Source organism: Chelonoidis abingdonii, chromosome 2 (assembly GCF_003597395.2).
Source record: "Chelonoidis abingdonii isolate Lonesome George chromosome 2, CheloAbing_2.0, whole genome shotgun sequence".
In the NCBI taxonomy this organism is placed as follows: domain Eukaryota; kingdom Metazoa; phylum Chordata; order Testudines; family Testudinidae; genus Chelonoidis; species Chelonoidis abingdonii.
In genome coordinates, this window is record NC_133770.1 from 68,378,654 (window position 1) to 68,394,016 (window position 15,363).

Genomic DNA, 15,363 nt, shown 5'->3' on the forward strand with positions numbered 1-15,363 from the left:
AGTGGGTATTCACCCACGAAAGCTCATGCTCCAAAACCTCTGTTAGTCTATAAGGTGCCACAGGATTCTCTGCTGCTTTTACAGATCCAGACTAACACAGCTACCCCTCTGATACTGGATTACTACGGCTCTCAGAAATAAGTTAAATTAATGTTGCCCACAGAATCTTAATTCTGCCTCCTTGGATATATGAATTACAATAGCCTATATTTGTATGGTTACATACAGTTTCCTTCTGCAGACCCCCAGCCTCATTCAGTGCACAGATTGGACAATGCACAGCAGGATAGGAGTCATGCAGACTTGTGCTTTATTTTTGGCCATATTCTATTTGTAGTTACCACAGGATCAATATGAATTCATGCTGCTGTTCAACAGACCACATCTAAGCCCTCTGTAGAGCAGAATGTGTAATGAATGATATTGTACAATTAAAGAACACAGTCATGCACATGAGGTAGAACTAAGACCATGTATGCAGCCTTAGTTTTGGCATTTCCTGGGCTTTAAGTGTTCCTTTCAATATAATTTTTCATATGAACAGAAAGTAATGGAACCAGCACGGTCCAGACACCAAACTGGAATTCTGTAAAGCTACATTCTATTTATTACTCTACCACTGAGTAGCCGCAGGACCTTGACCATGTCACAACATCTCTGCTTTAGTTTCCTCAACTGCAAAATGATGGCAATCATGCTTGCCCACCTTTGCGAGTGCTTTCAGACCAACGGATGAAACTGATACTATGTAGATGCAGTAGTCCTTTCCTGGAGAGGGGACAGAGACCTTTTACAGGGAAAGTAGCTTTTTGCAGTGCAATTCGTTATGCAAGGGGATAGGGGCATATGTAGATTCTGACATTTAAAATTACTACTACTAAACTTTGACCTTTTTCATTCATATTTTCCTCCTTGTAGTACCACAGCTTCCCAGAGCTACATATTCACCAAAATGAAAGTTAATTATTTACTTTATTCGTATTTATTTGCATATCTGTCCTCAAGTGCACTTATAAGCACTGCATCCTCTGCAAAATGGCTCTATTAAAAGAATGGTGGACGACATCCAAATACGACAAATGATTTCAACAGCCACCTGATGTCCCAATTGCATAAATCAAGAGGGGAAGTGAAGACCAGAGAATGAAGTATCAGTAACCATAATATCTAATCCTTCCCAAATACCTGCTGCAACAGGCAAAAAGACAGTTTGCCAAGAGACCAGAGAGCCAAAAGTAGTCCACCATAATTCTTTGACACACAAACACCAGGTTCAGATGATTCAGAGCCACTGCGACACCATGAGACAAGCATGATTTGCCTCTTATGCAACATAGCAACTGTGCTACACTGTATCTTGATTATCCTATCCCTCTGCCAATATCAACAAGTGATAGTGTAATCTTCAAAATCTTGCTTAACAGGACAATTCACTAAATGAATGTCACTCTAAGAAGCTTCCATCTCATCCAGTGATAGGATTTTGAAAAATAGAGTGTACAGTGCATCTCTTATTTTAATTAAGAAAACAGCAGCCAACATCTTGAAGACCAAATATGCATGCGTTAGTTCCTGAGGTCTTTCCCTGGTTTCATAAAGAACAATAGAGCCAATGTTATAGGAAAGTACTGAAAGAAGGCCAAGTTGCACATATGCCATGTTTTACTTGCTGTCTGAACCTGTTGGTATAATATTTCCTTAAAAGTGACAAGATAAAACATCTTCTGGCAAAAGCTTGATAGAAGTCTGTAAACATTTCAGTAAAGTTTTTAGGCAGCTGCAAGAGGGGGAAAAAGGTTACCCAAATTAAAGCAAGGCAGCTTGATAATATCCCACTATTTGGAAGCAGTGTGGGGAATAAGAGCCAAAAATCCAAATGCATAGACAAGCATGTGTGCACACACACAAATCAAACGCTTGTCCAGTTTGCAAGTATTGAAAATATTTTAGATAAGATTTTGCAGCCTTTGTCTTCGGTTAAAAAATAGGAAACAGCAGTCAAAACCCTTTTCAGTCTTCTGGAACATACTAAATATCTGAGAAGAATCTGAAAAGAGGAAACAGCAAGAGATTTATGAGGTTCTGCTTCCCATGAGGACCCATTCTACTTTACCAGTCTGAGCTGTAAGCTGTTCTAGCCAATAGCCTTCCCAATGCATGTGAACTACCCCTCTTGTAATAGCAATCCATCAAAATAAATATGTTGACAGAAATTACTCATCTGGTGTTCCAGCAGGAATATAGTATGCAGAGAAAGCGTCCATTTAGAATCACTCACTTTGCTTTCTCTCCATTTTTTCCCAGTAATTCCAGTAGTCCTTCTGAAGCAAGAATTATATCGAAGAAGGGATTTTTTCCCAGAAAACCTTTTGTACATTATTGTAATCATGTTGCATTCCTATGTAATAAAGAAATATGTACATTGCTAATACTCCAGACTTCTACAGAGATCCTCTGGCATCTCATTTTCTAAAAGAATATCACACTTCAACAACCTTAACTCTGCCCTGTTTTGATGCCATGCAGTAAGCATACAATTAGTGTTATCTTTTAGTGTTCTTATTCTCAGATTAAACTGATTTTTTTAAAAGAAAGATTTTTTTTTCAGTTTCTATTGGCTATTTCCCTCCCAGTGTCCCTATAGGGCAGAGTTAAGGTTGTTTGAGTACTTTTATGTTAAAAACATATGTATTTTCATATCTTAAGTTGAACCTGAACTCTGAATTTCATGTAATACTTGTTTCTTGTATAATTATATCACTATAAAATTTTGATTGAAATTACTGATATATTCACAACCTTAACTCCAATTTAATGTAATTTTTGTGGGAATTCTTTGTTTTTAGAATTACATATTTCACACCTGAAAAATCCTAAAGAAAATGCTACAATGTGCTATTTAATTATTTAAAGGTATGTAGCATGAACATTATAACCTTTTTCTCCTTGAATTGTAACTTTCATGGTCTGATTCACCAGTAAGTTCTGGGTGCTCCACCCCAGTCTAGAGAAGCACAAAGCAGCCAGAACATACTGGCTAGTTTCCCTAGCTCCTGACCTCCACATTCCCCACCCACTAAAACTACACTTTTCCCACCAGTTTTGCCTGTCCTGCTCTTCCTGTTGAGTAGCTCTAATGCAACAGATCATTTTGTTTTGCTTAAGAAATGTAAGATCAGTTATGTAACCGCAAGTGCTGCTTCTGCAAAAGAGTTATAGGAGGTAGTATACAACTAAATGAAAAGGAAGCAAACAACTCGAGGTTTGGTTTAATGGCAAACCGTCTGAAGGTTAGTTGAGACACACAGATATCCTTCAGAAAATAGAAATTCAGGCCCAGTGAAAGGAACAAGACATGGCAGGAAAAACAGAAGATGGGAATTAAGAGAGAAAGAAGGAATTTGAAGAGCAAATGGCTAAGGAGCTAATGAATGTACTGTATAAAAAACTGGCCGAGAGGTAGAAAACAAGAAGCGAGAATGAACAGCCTGTTTTCAGTATGAAAAAAAATCATAGTGGAGCACCCCAGAGACAGATAAAGGAAACAGTGCTGAATCTACACATTAGTGATCCAGAAGAGGGATGAAGAGTGAGGTGGAAAAAATTCCCCAAGGATACAAAATTATTACTTAGTTGAGACTGAAGAAAACTGAGGAACTTCAGAGAGAACACACACAACTAGGCAACCAGGCAGCATTAACAGGTGAAATTCAGTTTTGACAAATGGAAAATAAAGCATATTGTGCTAGGTTCTAAATTAGTTGTAACCACTAACACCTGTTGGGTATCACTGTGGACAACTCCATGAAAATATCTGCTAAATGGACAGCAACTGTCAAACAGGTAAATAAAGTATATATTATATAAAGAATAAGATCGAAAGTACTGAAATCATTATATAATCAATTGTATACCTTGAATACTGTGTTAAGTTCCCAAGAGATATATAGCAAAACACAGAGCCACAGATGAGCAAAATAAATAAGACATGATAAACTTTCAGAGGAGAGATTTAAAAACTGAGATAAACTCACAAGTTTTGTAACAAGTGCTTCTTACCTCAGACAACTGAGTTGAGTAAAATGACTACTGTAATTTCATAACAAGAAAATCTGCACTTTTTTCTGAGCTCACATCCCTTGACATTACAGCTACATTTACAAATCCTGGCCCAGATCCTGGGATGCCATGAAGCTGTTTTGCTCCCAACATCGCAAATGTGGCCTGAGCTCACCTATGCAACACTGATCCCTGGCTGCCATATTGCAACTTCAGAGCAGCCTTCAAATCTGATATATTAGGCCAGAGGACTGAACCTAGTACATGACTCACCCAGGACTGAGGAACATAAAGGCCACCTTTTCACTCTGACTTCTCCCATACTGCACTGGGCCATCCCCCTCAGCCATAATGGATGATCTGGGCTCTCGACTTTTCAATAGGCCAGACAGAGCATTAAAAGCTTGATTTTAATGTTTTTTTCAAATCAGATTATTAGTTATTAATGCCACATTGTCAAAAGAAAAATGATAATGGTTTAACTAAGAATAGAGTGGGTGCTACAAATAATGGTACAAAATTCTTGATACAATTCCAAGAGTCCAGTGGGAAAACACCAGGTATATAGCTCTTAATCTTTACGTTAATATGCTCTGTTAAAGACCAGCTGGCCCCATTCCCATCACTACAAGTACCACATGGCATTCTTTTTTCTTCACATATCCCCCACAACAAATTATGATGTGTTAACCCCCAACTGTATTTCTAAGTGCATCATTGCTCACTTTATGACAATTCAGCCATGTCAGAGCTCAGATAGTTGAACTACCAAGACACAATCTTGTTTACCAAAAATTGACTGCTACAACTTTCATCTATTCATTCCTGATACCAAGCTATTTTTGATTCTTCCAATGGGCTACCAGCACTAGATAGTCTACAGCCTGCCTGCAAAGTGGGTGGGTAACAGTCTGAAGTGATAATAGCACCTGAGCTTTAGCTCAGACCCCAGGATGGACCAGTTAGCTTCGGCTGAAAGCACCAAACTCAAGTCTGAGGTTTGTGTGTACATACCAGAGCAGGTTAGGGGTAAGAGCCTGGGTTAATTCTGTAGTGAAGATATACCTCCAGAGTAGGAAGTTAGAAGCTATTACTTTCTTACCCTATAGTTATCCATAATTACAGCCAACCATGGCTTTACTGTCTTCATCACATCTTCAAGCAAATGCTTCTCAACTGTAGACCCATCATGAAAGGTAAGATTTCCCACATGGATAGCTTTCCTCACTTCTGAAAGTGATAAAAATGCTCCAAAATATTCCTGGTCAGCAGGCTCCTGTTACAAGGAAAAATTTGGGTGGGGAAAGCTGCATTAAACAAACAAAATTGTATGCATACATTTCTCAGTTTACACCTCTGCGGCTCTGTATCCAAGCATGCAAAGTGCCACATAAAGGAGGACAGTGTTTACTGATGCCACAATTTCAATTTTAACTTTGAACTACTGATATAATTTGACATGGTTGATTGTATTCGTTTCAGATGAGGGAACACCTTACTTCCCTCTCTCTTGCAAAAGGCCTAGGAAAATTTCACTTTCTTACAGAACACAGGAGAGAAGCAAGAGATTTTTCAAGGCTATGAAATTGTTATGGCTGAAATAGCAGAGCCACAGTCATATCTCACTGCTTACGTACAGCAAAGAGGCCTGTGGCACCTTAAACACTAACAGACGTACTGGAGCATAAGCTTTCGTGGGTGAATACCCACTTTGTCAGACGCATGTAGTGGACGTTTCCAGAGACAGGTATAAATATGCAAGCAACGATCAGGCTAGAGATAATGAGGTTAGTTCAATCAGGGAGGATGAGGCCCTCTTCTAGCAGTTGAGGTGTGAACACCAAGGGAGGAGAAACTGCTTTTGTAGTTGGCTAGCCAATCACAGTCTTTGTTTAATCCCGAGCTGATCCTCTCTGATACTTGCTTTACTACAGTAAGCTACATGGAATGTTCAGAAATTACATGCCTTTAAAATAAGTAGTTACCAGGCTTTTGGGGGACTGAATGCATTATGCCCTGAACTGGCCATTTCCATAAAATATTTTTGCATGCAAGCATCTCACATTGTACCAAAACCAGCATGCACAAGAGAATGATAGTTTTCTCCTTTCTTGGATAGTTCCATTCAGAGCATCAGCTTCTTCCCACAATCTTGAAACTAATCATCTTCACAGGTATATCAGTTCAAGTACAAGTATCAAGTCTGAATATTCGAAATGCCAAGAAACCAACTAGCAATTTTCAGCAGTGTGACCACATACATCAAGATCAAAACCTCTGACCCCTGCCAACTCTTGTTTATTCAAGACATTAGCCAGGTAGTTCACTGCTACTGTAAAATAACCTACAATAAATGGAAAGGTCCCCCCTCCTTCTTGAGCATAAAGAGAAAAAGGAGGGGGAGGTCTAAACTGACTTATTACCAGATATTTTAGATGCCACACTGTTCTATTTCTGCTGTATATGGAAAGGAATTCAACTCCCATCAGAGATCATGTTCTATTACCAAACATGCTCAGGCTTGAAATTGTGAAATACATGGCACTCTCTAATATTGCAAAGTGCATTCTACAAAAGGTGGCTTACAGACTAAGTGTTTAGCTGATCAAGGCCTTACTCAGTTAAAGTATTTAAGTGCTTAACTTTAAGCATGTGAATATTTTCTTTGAAGTCAGTGGGACAACTCATACTTTGAGCTAAACATGTGCTTAGGTATGTGGGTAGACTGGCACTAAATTACATTTAAACACACCTTTACTACATTCAGGCAATTTTCTAACACTGACATACAGAATAAGACATTTGCTTATGTTAGACAGTAAATTTCTTTTGTTTTGGGGCTTCTGGTTATTGCAATAGTAATTTTACCTGGCACTGCAAAAAGTTAAAGTAGTTGCTACATCCTGTAACATTCTGAGTGTAGGAAGAACTTGTTTCATCACCATTCAATAGAGTATCAAAAATCTGGAGGGAGACACCAAGATAAACATATGTATTTAAAGTACAAAACACAAAATCAAAACTGCTTCTCAATTAAACTTACTCTTTATGTCATGTTCTTAATGAAGTTTAAATATGAATTTAATTCCATGTAGTAATATTAGAAAGCTATTTAAATTTCCAATGCTAAAGCCACAATTATAAGAGAACAGAATATTTTTCAGTCAATTTCAGTCAATTTCTAAATTTGTCCCTAAATAATGTAAATATCTTTACAGTCTACACTTTTGTCTATGTATATTGCAAAGGGACGTCCAAAGGTTTTTCATCATCAAATGGATAAGAATATACTGCTATGGTGGGGAAGGGGCAGCTCAGTGGTTTGAGCATTGGCCTGCTAAATCCAGGGTTATAATCCTTGAAGAGGCCATTTAGGGACCTGTCTGGGTTGGTCCTGCTTTGAGCAGGGATTGGACTAGACGACCTCCGGAGGTCCCTTCCAACCCTGATATTCTGTGTTATGCAGTATATGGGATTGTCTGTCTCTATTTATGATTACCTGTACATTTATTTATGGCTTCTAAACATCAATTTTACTTTGATATCTGATTATTTCAGATTGGAATATGGGTTACATCTGAAAACCACTCAAATCTCATGCTGGGACAGATGCGTTCTACCTTCTCATTTAGTGTGTCATATTTATCCTCCACAGACTGCACCGGCTTCCAGTTGGTTTCTGGGTACAATTCAAGGTGTTTCTTTGAAATATTAAGCTCTTTATGGCTTTATCACTTCAGGCGGCTGGAATCTTCAGACCAACTGCCCCTGATTTATGTGCCCATGATCAGAGCGTTCTCAGAGAGGCCTTCTGATTTGGAATTTGCCCCTTACCTTGATTCAACAATTTGAGTCTGTTGTCCATCTAGTCACTCAGTGGTGGGTGGGATGGTGGGTTGATTGGAAAGGGTCTTTAGGTTTTTAAGCTTAATGAGATTTATTATTAACTCTGTGATATTATCAACAATTAAAAAGATATGACAAAAACTTTGAATAAAATAAGATCTTTTCCCTAAAAAACATTTTAGTCCCATTAGCTATAAAAAAGAAATTAGAACCCTGGGAATTTTGCAATCCAGATCCTTATCAGATTATTCTTGAGGCTTGTTCTAACTCCCATTAAAAATCCATAGAAAGACCTTTAATACTTAGCTTGAACCTTTTAATAAAAGGTTTAGCCACTTCAACGTGCATTCTTAGGCAAAGTAAAGCTTTTTTCTGTCTTAGAAGAATATACTGAAGAGTTAAATAGTTCAACATGTAATAAAGGTAACTACAAATGCTTGAGAGAGAGAGAATTATTGAAGCTAGATCCATGATAGTTCAGAGACCACTCTGCCCAACCCTCAGCCACCACCACTGACTCCCTGAAGTGGAAACATTAATGTACACAAATGTAAAGAAACTAAGCAAGATTCACATGTGCAGAACAAGAACTCCTGGTCCACTCCAACAGAAAAGAATTTGAACTATTATTTTATAAATCATGTTGGAATTCCTCTGCTGTGTTATAAAAATAATTGTCATGTCATACTGACTAACTGTCATAAGCTTTGAATTAAAATTAATTTTAATATTTTATCAAACAAGAGTTAACCATAAGTGCTGAATTACTGTTTGCATGAAGGATACACTACAGAAGCCAAACTATTCTTGACTTTGGAAGGTTTTTTTAAAAAAAAATCAGATTTGAAATCTGTATCAACTGAAAGTTATCCTTAAGAAATGCATTTCTTTGAAATGTGCCACTTTGTCATTTAACTTTTGTATTTTTCCTTCTCAGAAATTCAAGTTGGGTGGAAGTGTAATTTATTCTAGTAATATACTGTAAACACATTTATCATTACATCTATTACAAAATGTTCAGTCCTTCACTTTTGCTCCCACATCCAGTCCTTCATGCTAACTCATTTTTAAAAGATCAAAGTTAAAGCTTGTTTCAACAATCAAAGACAGGCTCAAAACCAGTTTACAACATCTCGCATTTCTCCCAAATTACTAGTGTCACAAATAAGGTCACTTTAGATGGCAGCCAACAGCAACAGGCTCAAATATACATTCATGAGATGTGTTTATAACAAACATTTGCCCTGAACAAACAGGTACTGGTACTCTTAAAGCGACTGTAGTAAGGTTTTAGTAACTTGTGTTCCTTGTATAGAAACAATATGCAAGTGGAATATGCAGAAATGTTTCAAACATAGTGAAGTGGATTGGTTAAATCTCTTCTTTCACTTTGGGAGTTGACATGTTTCTTCATTTTCACTAAGATGAAAATTAATGGGCCAGATACCCAGCTGGTGTAAATCAGCTTCATGGCCTAATAACTTTGTACTGAAAGGTTACAAAAGCTACCTTCAAAGTTTATTTTCCCTATGACAAATACACATTCTTATGTGACACCCTGTTATTCAACATATTTAGTTCATCTGTATTATGGCATGAATACAAAATACACATGCCCCTTTATCCCACAATGGAAATGGATGTTATGGAGAACCTTATAGGACCAGGTCTTATCCTGGCCCTACTGACATCAGTCCTAGAAATCCAGAGGTCAGTGGGGCCAGGGCTTCAGATTAGAACTGTTTGGGTAGCTTACTTGTTGGGTTGAAGAGTAAACAATCAGCCTCTGATGTGTTGAAGAAACCTTATCCTCTAGACTAAGATAAAAGACCTTATAAATATTATAATTCAAGCATTTTATTTTTGCGGAGTTGAGAAAAAGGTTCAAATTTTTATATTTGGTACATTTTCTGGCATAATGGACACTGTTAGTAGACACTGTGCCAGTGTCGTAGGCCAGGTATACCAAGCAAAGCTAGCTGATTCTGAATGGTGATATGGCAAATTTCCACTAGTCACAAGTTTGAAATTGGAAACTCTAGTAACTACGCAGTGCAAGACTACCACAGCTGGGTACCTAATCTAGGCTCCTAAATCCATATTTAGCCACCAAAATAGAAGGGTTGTTTACTTTCAGAAGTGCTTAACAATCCCTCCCACTGAAATCAAGGGAGCTGCGGATGTTCATCTTCAAGTGTAAGGCCACTTCTATTTACATGCCTAAATATTGATCACAGTGCTTAACTATCAATCTTAGGTACTTATATGGCCCCTCGGTATTGTAGTGTCTGAGTATCCCAGGGATAACCCACTGCCAACCTACTTACCTAACCTCTGGAAAGATCTTTTCCCTAAAAATGTAACAATTTTCTTATTTTAATTTTGCAAACATTGTGAGAAGTGTTATCTGTATATTAAAAGTATCTAACCAGAAAATATCTACATCATAAATATGATGCATATTCTCCCACTATAATGATTAAATTATAAAAAAAGAAAAGTTACTTATTTAAAAAACACAACAGAGATTATAAACTCAGAAGAGTTACTATAATGCACTTCCAATGAGTTACTTCGTGTAGAGGAAATGTCTGTATGCCGTAATCTTGGATACCACCACATTTTGCAACATGGGAATCCATGAGCCACTAAGCAATATTCCTTGCAGACACCAATTAACTGCATCTATGAAATGCAGCCACTATTCTTGAATATAAAAGGTTTAACAGCATGTTCAAATATATGCAGCAGCTCTCTAGACAGCATTTCTTCTAAGTTCCATGGATAAATTAAACCTTCAGGGCATACAAGCATTTAGTTAAAGAAACAAAAACAGTTAATGAAAGACAGGACTGTATAAACATATTCTAAAGCCCCTCTGTTTTAAATGAGGCCAAAACAAATTCTATGGACAGCCCTTTTCTTTCCTTTCATTCCCTCCTCCCTCTCCCCCACTCTGCCATGTTATAATGGGCACCTTCTCCAGCATCAAACTTCTGATCTTCATTATGCTTCTTTCTGACCCCTTACTCAGTTCAGATGGTTTTAATTGCTAAAGGCCAACATGGGGGCCTCTGATACCTACTTCAAAGGCTTTCATCCACTTCTTCTGCTGGATATAAATTACTCCCAGGTCAGTCTGCTGCTGGACATACTCCCTCTGCTTCTCATCCACCAAGCCAATTTGGTACAGGAATTGTGCATAGCCACCCAGCATCTACCAGACAGGCACACAAGAAAGGAAGCTGATAGGTTAGGAAAGCATGTTTTACTTTTCCAAGATTGCCTTTTTAAAATTCTAAATCAGTCACTGAATTCAACTGAGTAAAATTTTAATTTTTTTTTAAAGTGATCTAGTAACTTGATGTTTGGAAACATTTGGGAAATATTCAAGGTTTAAAGCCATTAGGAAGTCACTTGGGAAACAACTACCTCTCATCTAGACAGGACTGTAATATGAAAAAACTACTCCATTTAATTAAGTACAAAAAGAATATAAAAAATATGTAAAGTTTACCATTTCAGGGTCACAGAAACCATCACCAATAGCAACTCCTTTGAAGTTGATCTTAACTTTGGCTTTGGAACTATAGGTATGGATGTAGTAGCCAACAGCAGGCACATACTTTCCTGCATAAGACTGGAGAGAATGGAATGGTAGGTGATTCAGTTTGAAATAATATTGCTTTATTGTGTATTGCAACTTGAGTATTTCTACATTAGACAGACAAACAGTATTTTATTTTGCTTTCACAGAGTTACTGCAGGTTTCCATTTTTTATTTTCTACCCCTCACTGATATGCAACTAATTTATTCCTGATGAACGCATAGTTTAAATAAATTCATTATCAAAAGTGATTGAAGACATTAAGGTTGAAATAGTCAGACACCTAAGGCATTGGAATCACCTGTTTCCATTATTTATAATGGAAAATGAACATTCAAATCCCATAGAAATCCCACCCTAAAATAATTTGGCTAATGATCTCATACTTGCCACTGATCAGGTTTATCCTTGGGTTGGACTGGGCTGGTAGAGGGTGGTAGGTAGCGTGCTAATATAGACGTTAACTCAGAGGGCCATTTAAGATTGTTAATACTAATGTTTAAAGTTTTAAGGCCTGATTGTACACTTAAATTTTATAGGCACAGCTATATCAATCAGGGTGTGATTGTTTTTTTAAAAACAACATAGCTCTGCCAGTAAAAGCTTTAGGGTAGAGGTAGTTATACTGGTGTATCACAGTACATATGCTAGTTCAATGAAATGGCATAAGCTATACTGGTGTAAGCATTTTCATATTAATATAATTACAGCCACACCTCAGGATTTTCCTGGTATAACTTTACCAGTGTAGTGTAGACAAGGTCACAGATTTACACTATTTACTGAGAGTGACATCTCATTTGGTGCCACAAGCAGGTGGTGTTTGGGAGACCTGGTTTCTTTTTGAAAGAGAAAGTAAGGACAAGGATTCCAGCAGAACCATTGGTCATACTCAAGCCCCATCAAGGGAGAGTCGAGCTGCTAGCCCAGTAGAGTTCATAGCATGCACAATCATACTTTGAAACTCTGCAAAATCTACTGTGAGGGGCATCTCATTTTGGAGAGTCACAAACGGCTTGTCTTGTAGGTGGAGCATGGAAAAATTCCACAGTTCTTTTCCTCCTAGTCTGATCCCTCGATTCATCTGACAGGGAAGCACTGCCAATAGGCTCAATCATAATTACATTAAAATAGACACCAATCATCAAGCAACTGCGAAATCTGTATCGATCATAAACTCTGATTCCAAGTAGGGACTCAGTGACAATACCTTTAGGAAAGGTATATATGTTTAATAATAATTCTTGGTACTCTAACCACTCTTTCCCCTGCCCTCTCCCAGACCTTCCATCAAAAGCACCTAGATGTTCAGAATAGTGTGAGGACTCTAAATCATGCTAGACTCTTCTCTAGGTTTAAACAATAATTAGCATCATCAGCTGCAAAAAAAAAAAAAAAAGCCTTTTGCCTTCAGCTTGCTAATAACCTCATCCCTTCCTCTCAGACAAGAACCTGATCACAAATTGGGGCTGACACTGGAAGCAATGCAAAAGCAGTAGCCTTCCCCTTCAGGCAAACATATCACCTATTGGCTTCAATCTATTCTGTCTCTCAAAGCCTGATCACCAAAGCCCATCACCAAGTATTGCACATCAGCTATTTTATCTTCAACCATGATCTGGCAAGGCTTCTCCATGACAACACAACAGACAAAGCAATGGACTAAGAAGATACTTTCTCTGTTGAAGGAGTTTGGTTGTGGAACAAGCATTTAGAGGCAAGCCTAAACTGGAATCTGGCCACCATTAAGGCATGCTTTATGGCCTTCTTTTGGAAGAAGCTTTTCAACTATAGCAAGATTGTATCGGTATATTTAATGTCATAATGCTAGGGAAGAAGAACAGAAGAGCCCATGAAGTACAAGCAAAAATTTAAATTCTGTCCTACCTTCAGAGGAAGGAAGAGACAGAATGTCTCTCAAATCTAGGAATGCATTAGTCGGAAGTTTACTTATTGATATAAACCTAAACCTACAAGTTCCTATAGCGCAGTTTCAGGTAGATTATAAAATATGGACTATTTTGTACCACTATAAGTTACAGCGGTAACCTATTTGTACAGTGCCAGAAGGGTGTACAATGCTCTGCAGGCAAATGAGACAAGGTCTCTGATCCAGCAAGACTGAAATCTAATTTATGCTAACCCAATGAAACTGGCAGCACACAGTAAGTAACAGGGTAGGCAAGCGGACTGACAATATCTTCGTTTTTCCACAGAGAGAGACTGCATGTTTTACTTCATGAAAAACACTTAAGTGCCCTTGGTGTCTTAGGCTGTATTTATTCACCTATTCCCATGAAAACTGGAAAACAGACCATTCTGAAGCGCAAAGGATAATAAAACTAGCCTTCCTGAGGATAGCGTCAGGCACAGTCTCACCCACACTATCCTGTAATTTTTTTTTTTTAACATAAATTTCTGCAGATTTATTATGCCCCTGCCAATTGTTATTAGCAAAGAAATGGCTTTCCCAGCTAAGAAGTCAAGCTGGAATCTGCCCCTTCAGAGACAAAGTATTTGCAGAGAACAAAACTATAATGAAAACTATGTCCTCTGAGCAGAATTACACATGAATTAGCAGTTACTATTGCTAGAGGATTTACTCTGCCATGGTTCTTAGATATAGTTCGTTACCATGCTGTCTATTTATATTTTACTAGACAAAAGAGCTGTCTCTAAATATTACCTACCTACATAATGGAATTCTTAAAAAAAAAAGGCAGCCCGTGGGCCATAACTTGAATTCCACCAATGCAAATTCTTGCATGGACACAAATCTGCTTAAATCTGGTTACATCACTTTAATTTGCCCCCATAACAACAGCAAGCTTAACTAAATTGACTTAAATATTATACTTGTAGTAAAAGAGGTTCAACTTTATATGTAGGCCAAGGGTGAAATCTGGCTCTATTCAACTAAATGGGAGTTTTGCCATTGACTTCAGACAAGCCAGGATTTCACCTCCGACCTTTAAGACCAAATAGACAGTGAGGAAAATGCAGGGGTGGGGGGGAAAGCAGGGAGAGAGAGATGTAATTAAAAATAGAGAAACGTTAGACAGAGAAATGTATAACTTTACAGCTTTATAATCTGAAAAGCCGCTTTGTCAACAAAGTTTGGGCCCAGACTATTTGGCATGAAATGTCACTCAAATTCTTCAATTAAAAGTTAAATGAAGCAGACATAATAGCTACCACATTGCTTCTTCTAGAAGGACTATTAAAATACATTGTGCTTGTTTATTGAGGAGCCAGATGGACTATGCTCCTCCTGCTGGCTAAATAGTGAATGGTTCCCAGAGCTATAATCTATATACAGGGCAGTTCCAGGCACCAGCCCAGCAAGCAGCTGCTTGGGGCGACCAACGGTGAGGGGAGGCATGTCCAGGTCTTCAGCAGCGGGTCCCTCACTCCCTCTTGGAGCGAAGGACCTGCTGCCGAATTGCCACTGATGACTGAAGCGGCAGCAGTAGAGCTGCAGATCACGATTGCAGCTTTTTTTTTTCCCCCCACCCCTGCTTGGGGTGGCAAAAACCCTAGAGCCAGCCCTGTCTATATACCAAGGGTTCTCAACTTTTTTCTTTCTGATACCCCTCCCTCCCCCAACATGCTACAACAACTGTTTTTCTATATATAAAAACCCAGGGCCGGTGTTAGAGGGTAGCAAGCTGGGCAATTGCCTGGAGCCCCATTGTCAGGCTTCAGCTGCAGCTTCAGGGGTTTCAACCCCACGCACTGGGGCTTTGGATTTCTGCCCTGGGCCCCAGCGAGTCTAACGCTGGCCCTGCTTGGGCCCCCCCCGAAACCTGCTCATGGCCCCCCAGGGGGCCCAGGACCCCTGGCTGATAAC

General features: G+C 38.5%; 1 protein-coding gene across 8 annotated transcripts in view; it reads right to left on the minus strand.

Annotated features, from left to right (window-relative positions):
- CPVL (carboxypeptidase vitellogenic like) overlaps positions 1–15,363 on the minus strand; it is a 119,420-nt gene that overhangs the window by 40,280 nt on the left and 63,777 nt on the right. For 4 of the 8 annotated variants that reach the window (XM_075062420.1, XM_075062419.1, XM_075062421.1 and 1 more), the window contains 4 exons: positions 11,423–11,545; positions 10,991–11,122; positions 6,928–7,023; positions 5,162–5,335 (listed from right to left, as the gene is read on the minus strand). In XM_075062420.1, the coding sequence (XP_074918521.1) occupies positions 5,162–5,335; positions 6,928–7,023; positions 10,991–11,122; positions 11,423–11,545 (525 nt within the window). Of the gene's footprint in view, positions 1–5,153; positions 5,336–6,927; positions 7,024–10,990; positions 11,123–11,422; positions 11,546–15,363 lie in introns of all 8 variants that reach the window. The other 4 variants (XM_032774878.2, XM_075062422.1, XM_075062423.1 and 1 more) reach the window with 4 other exon arrangements.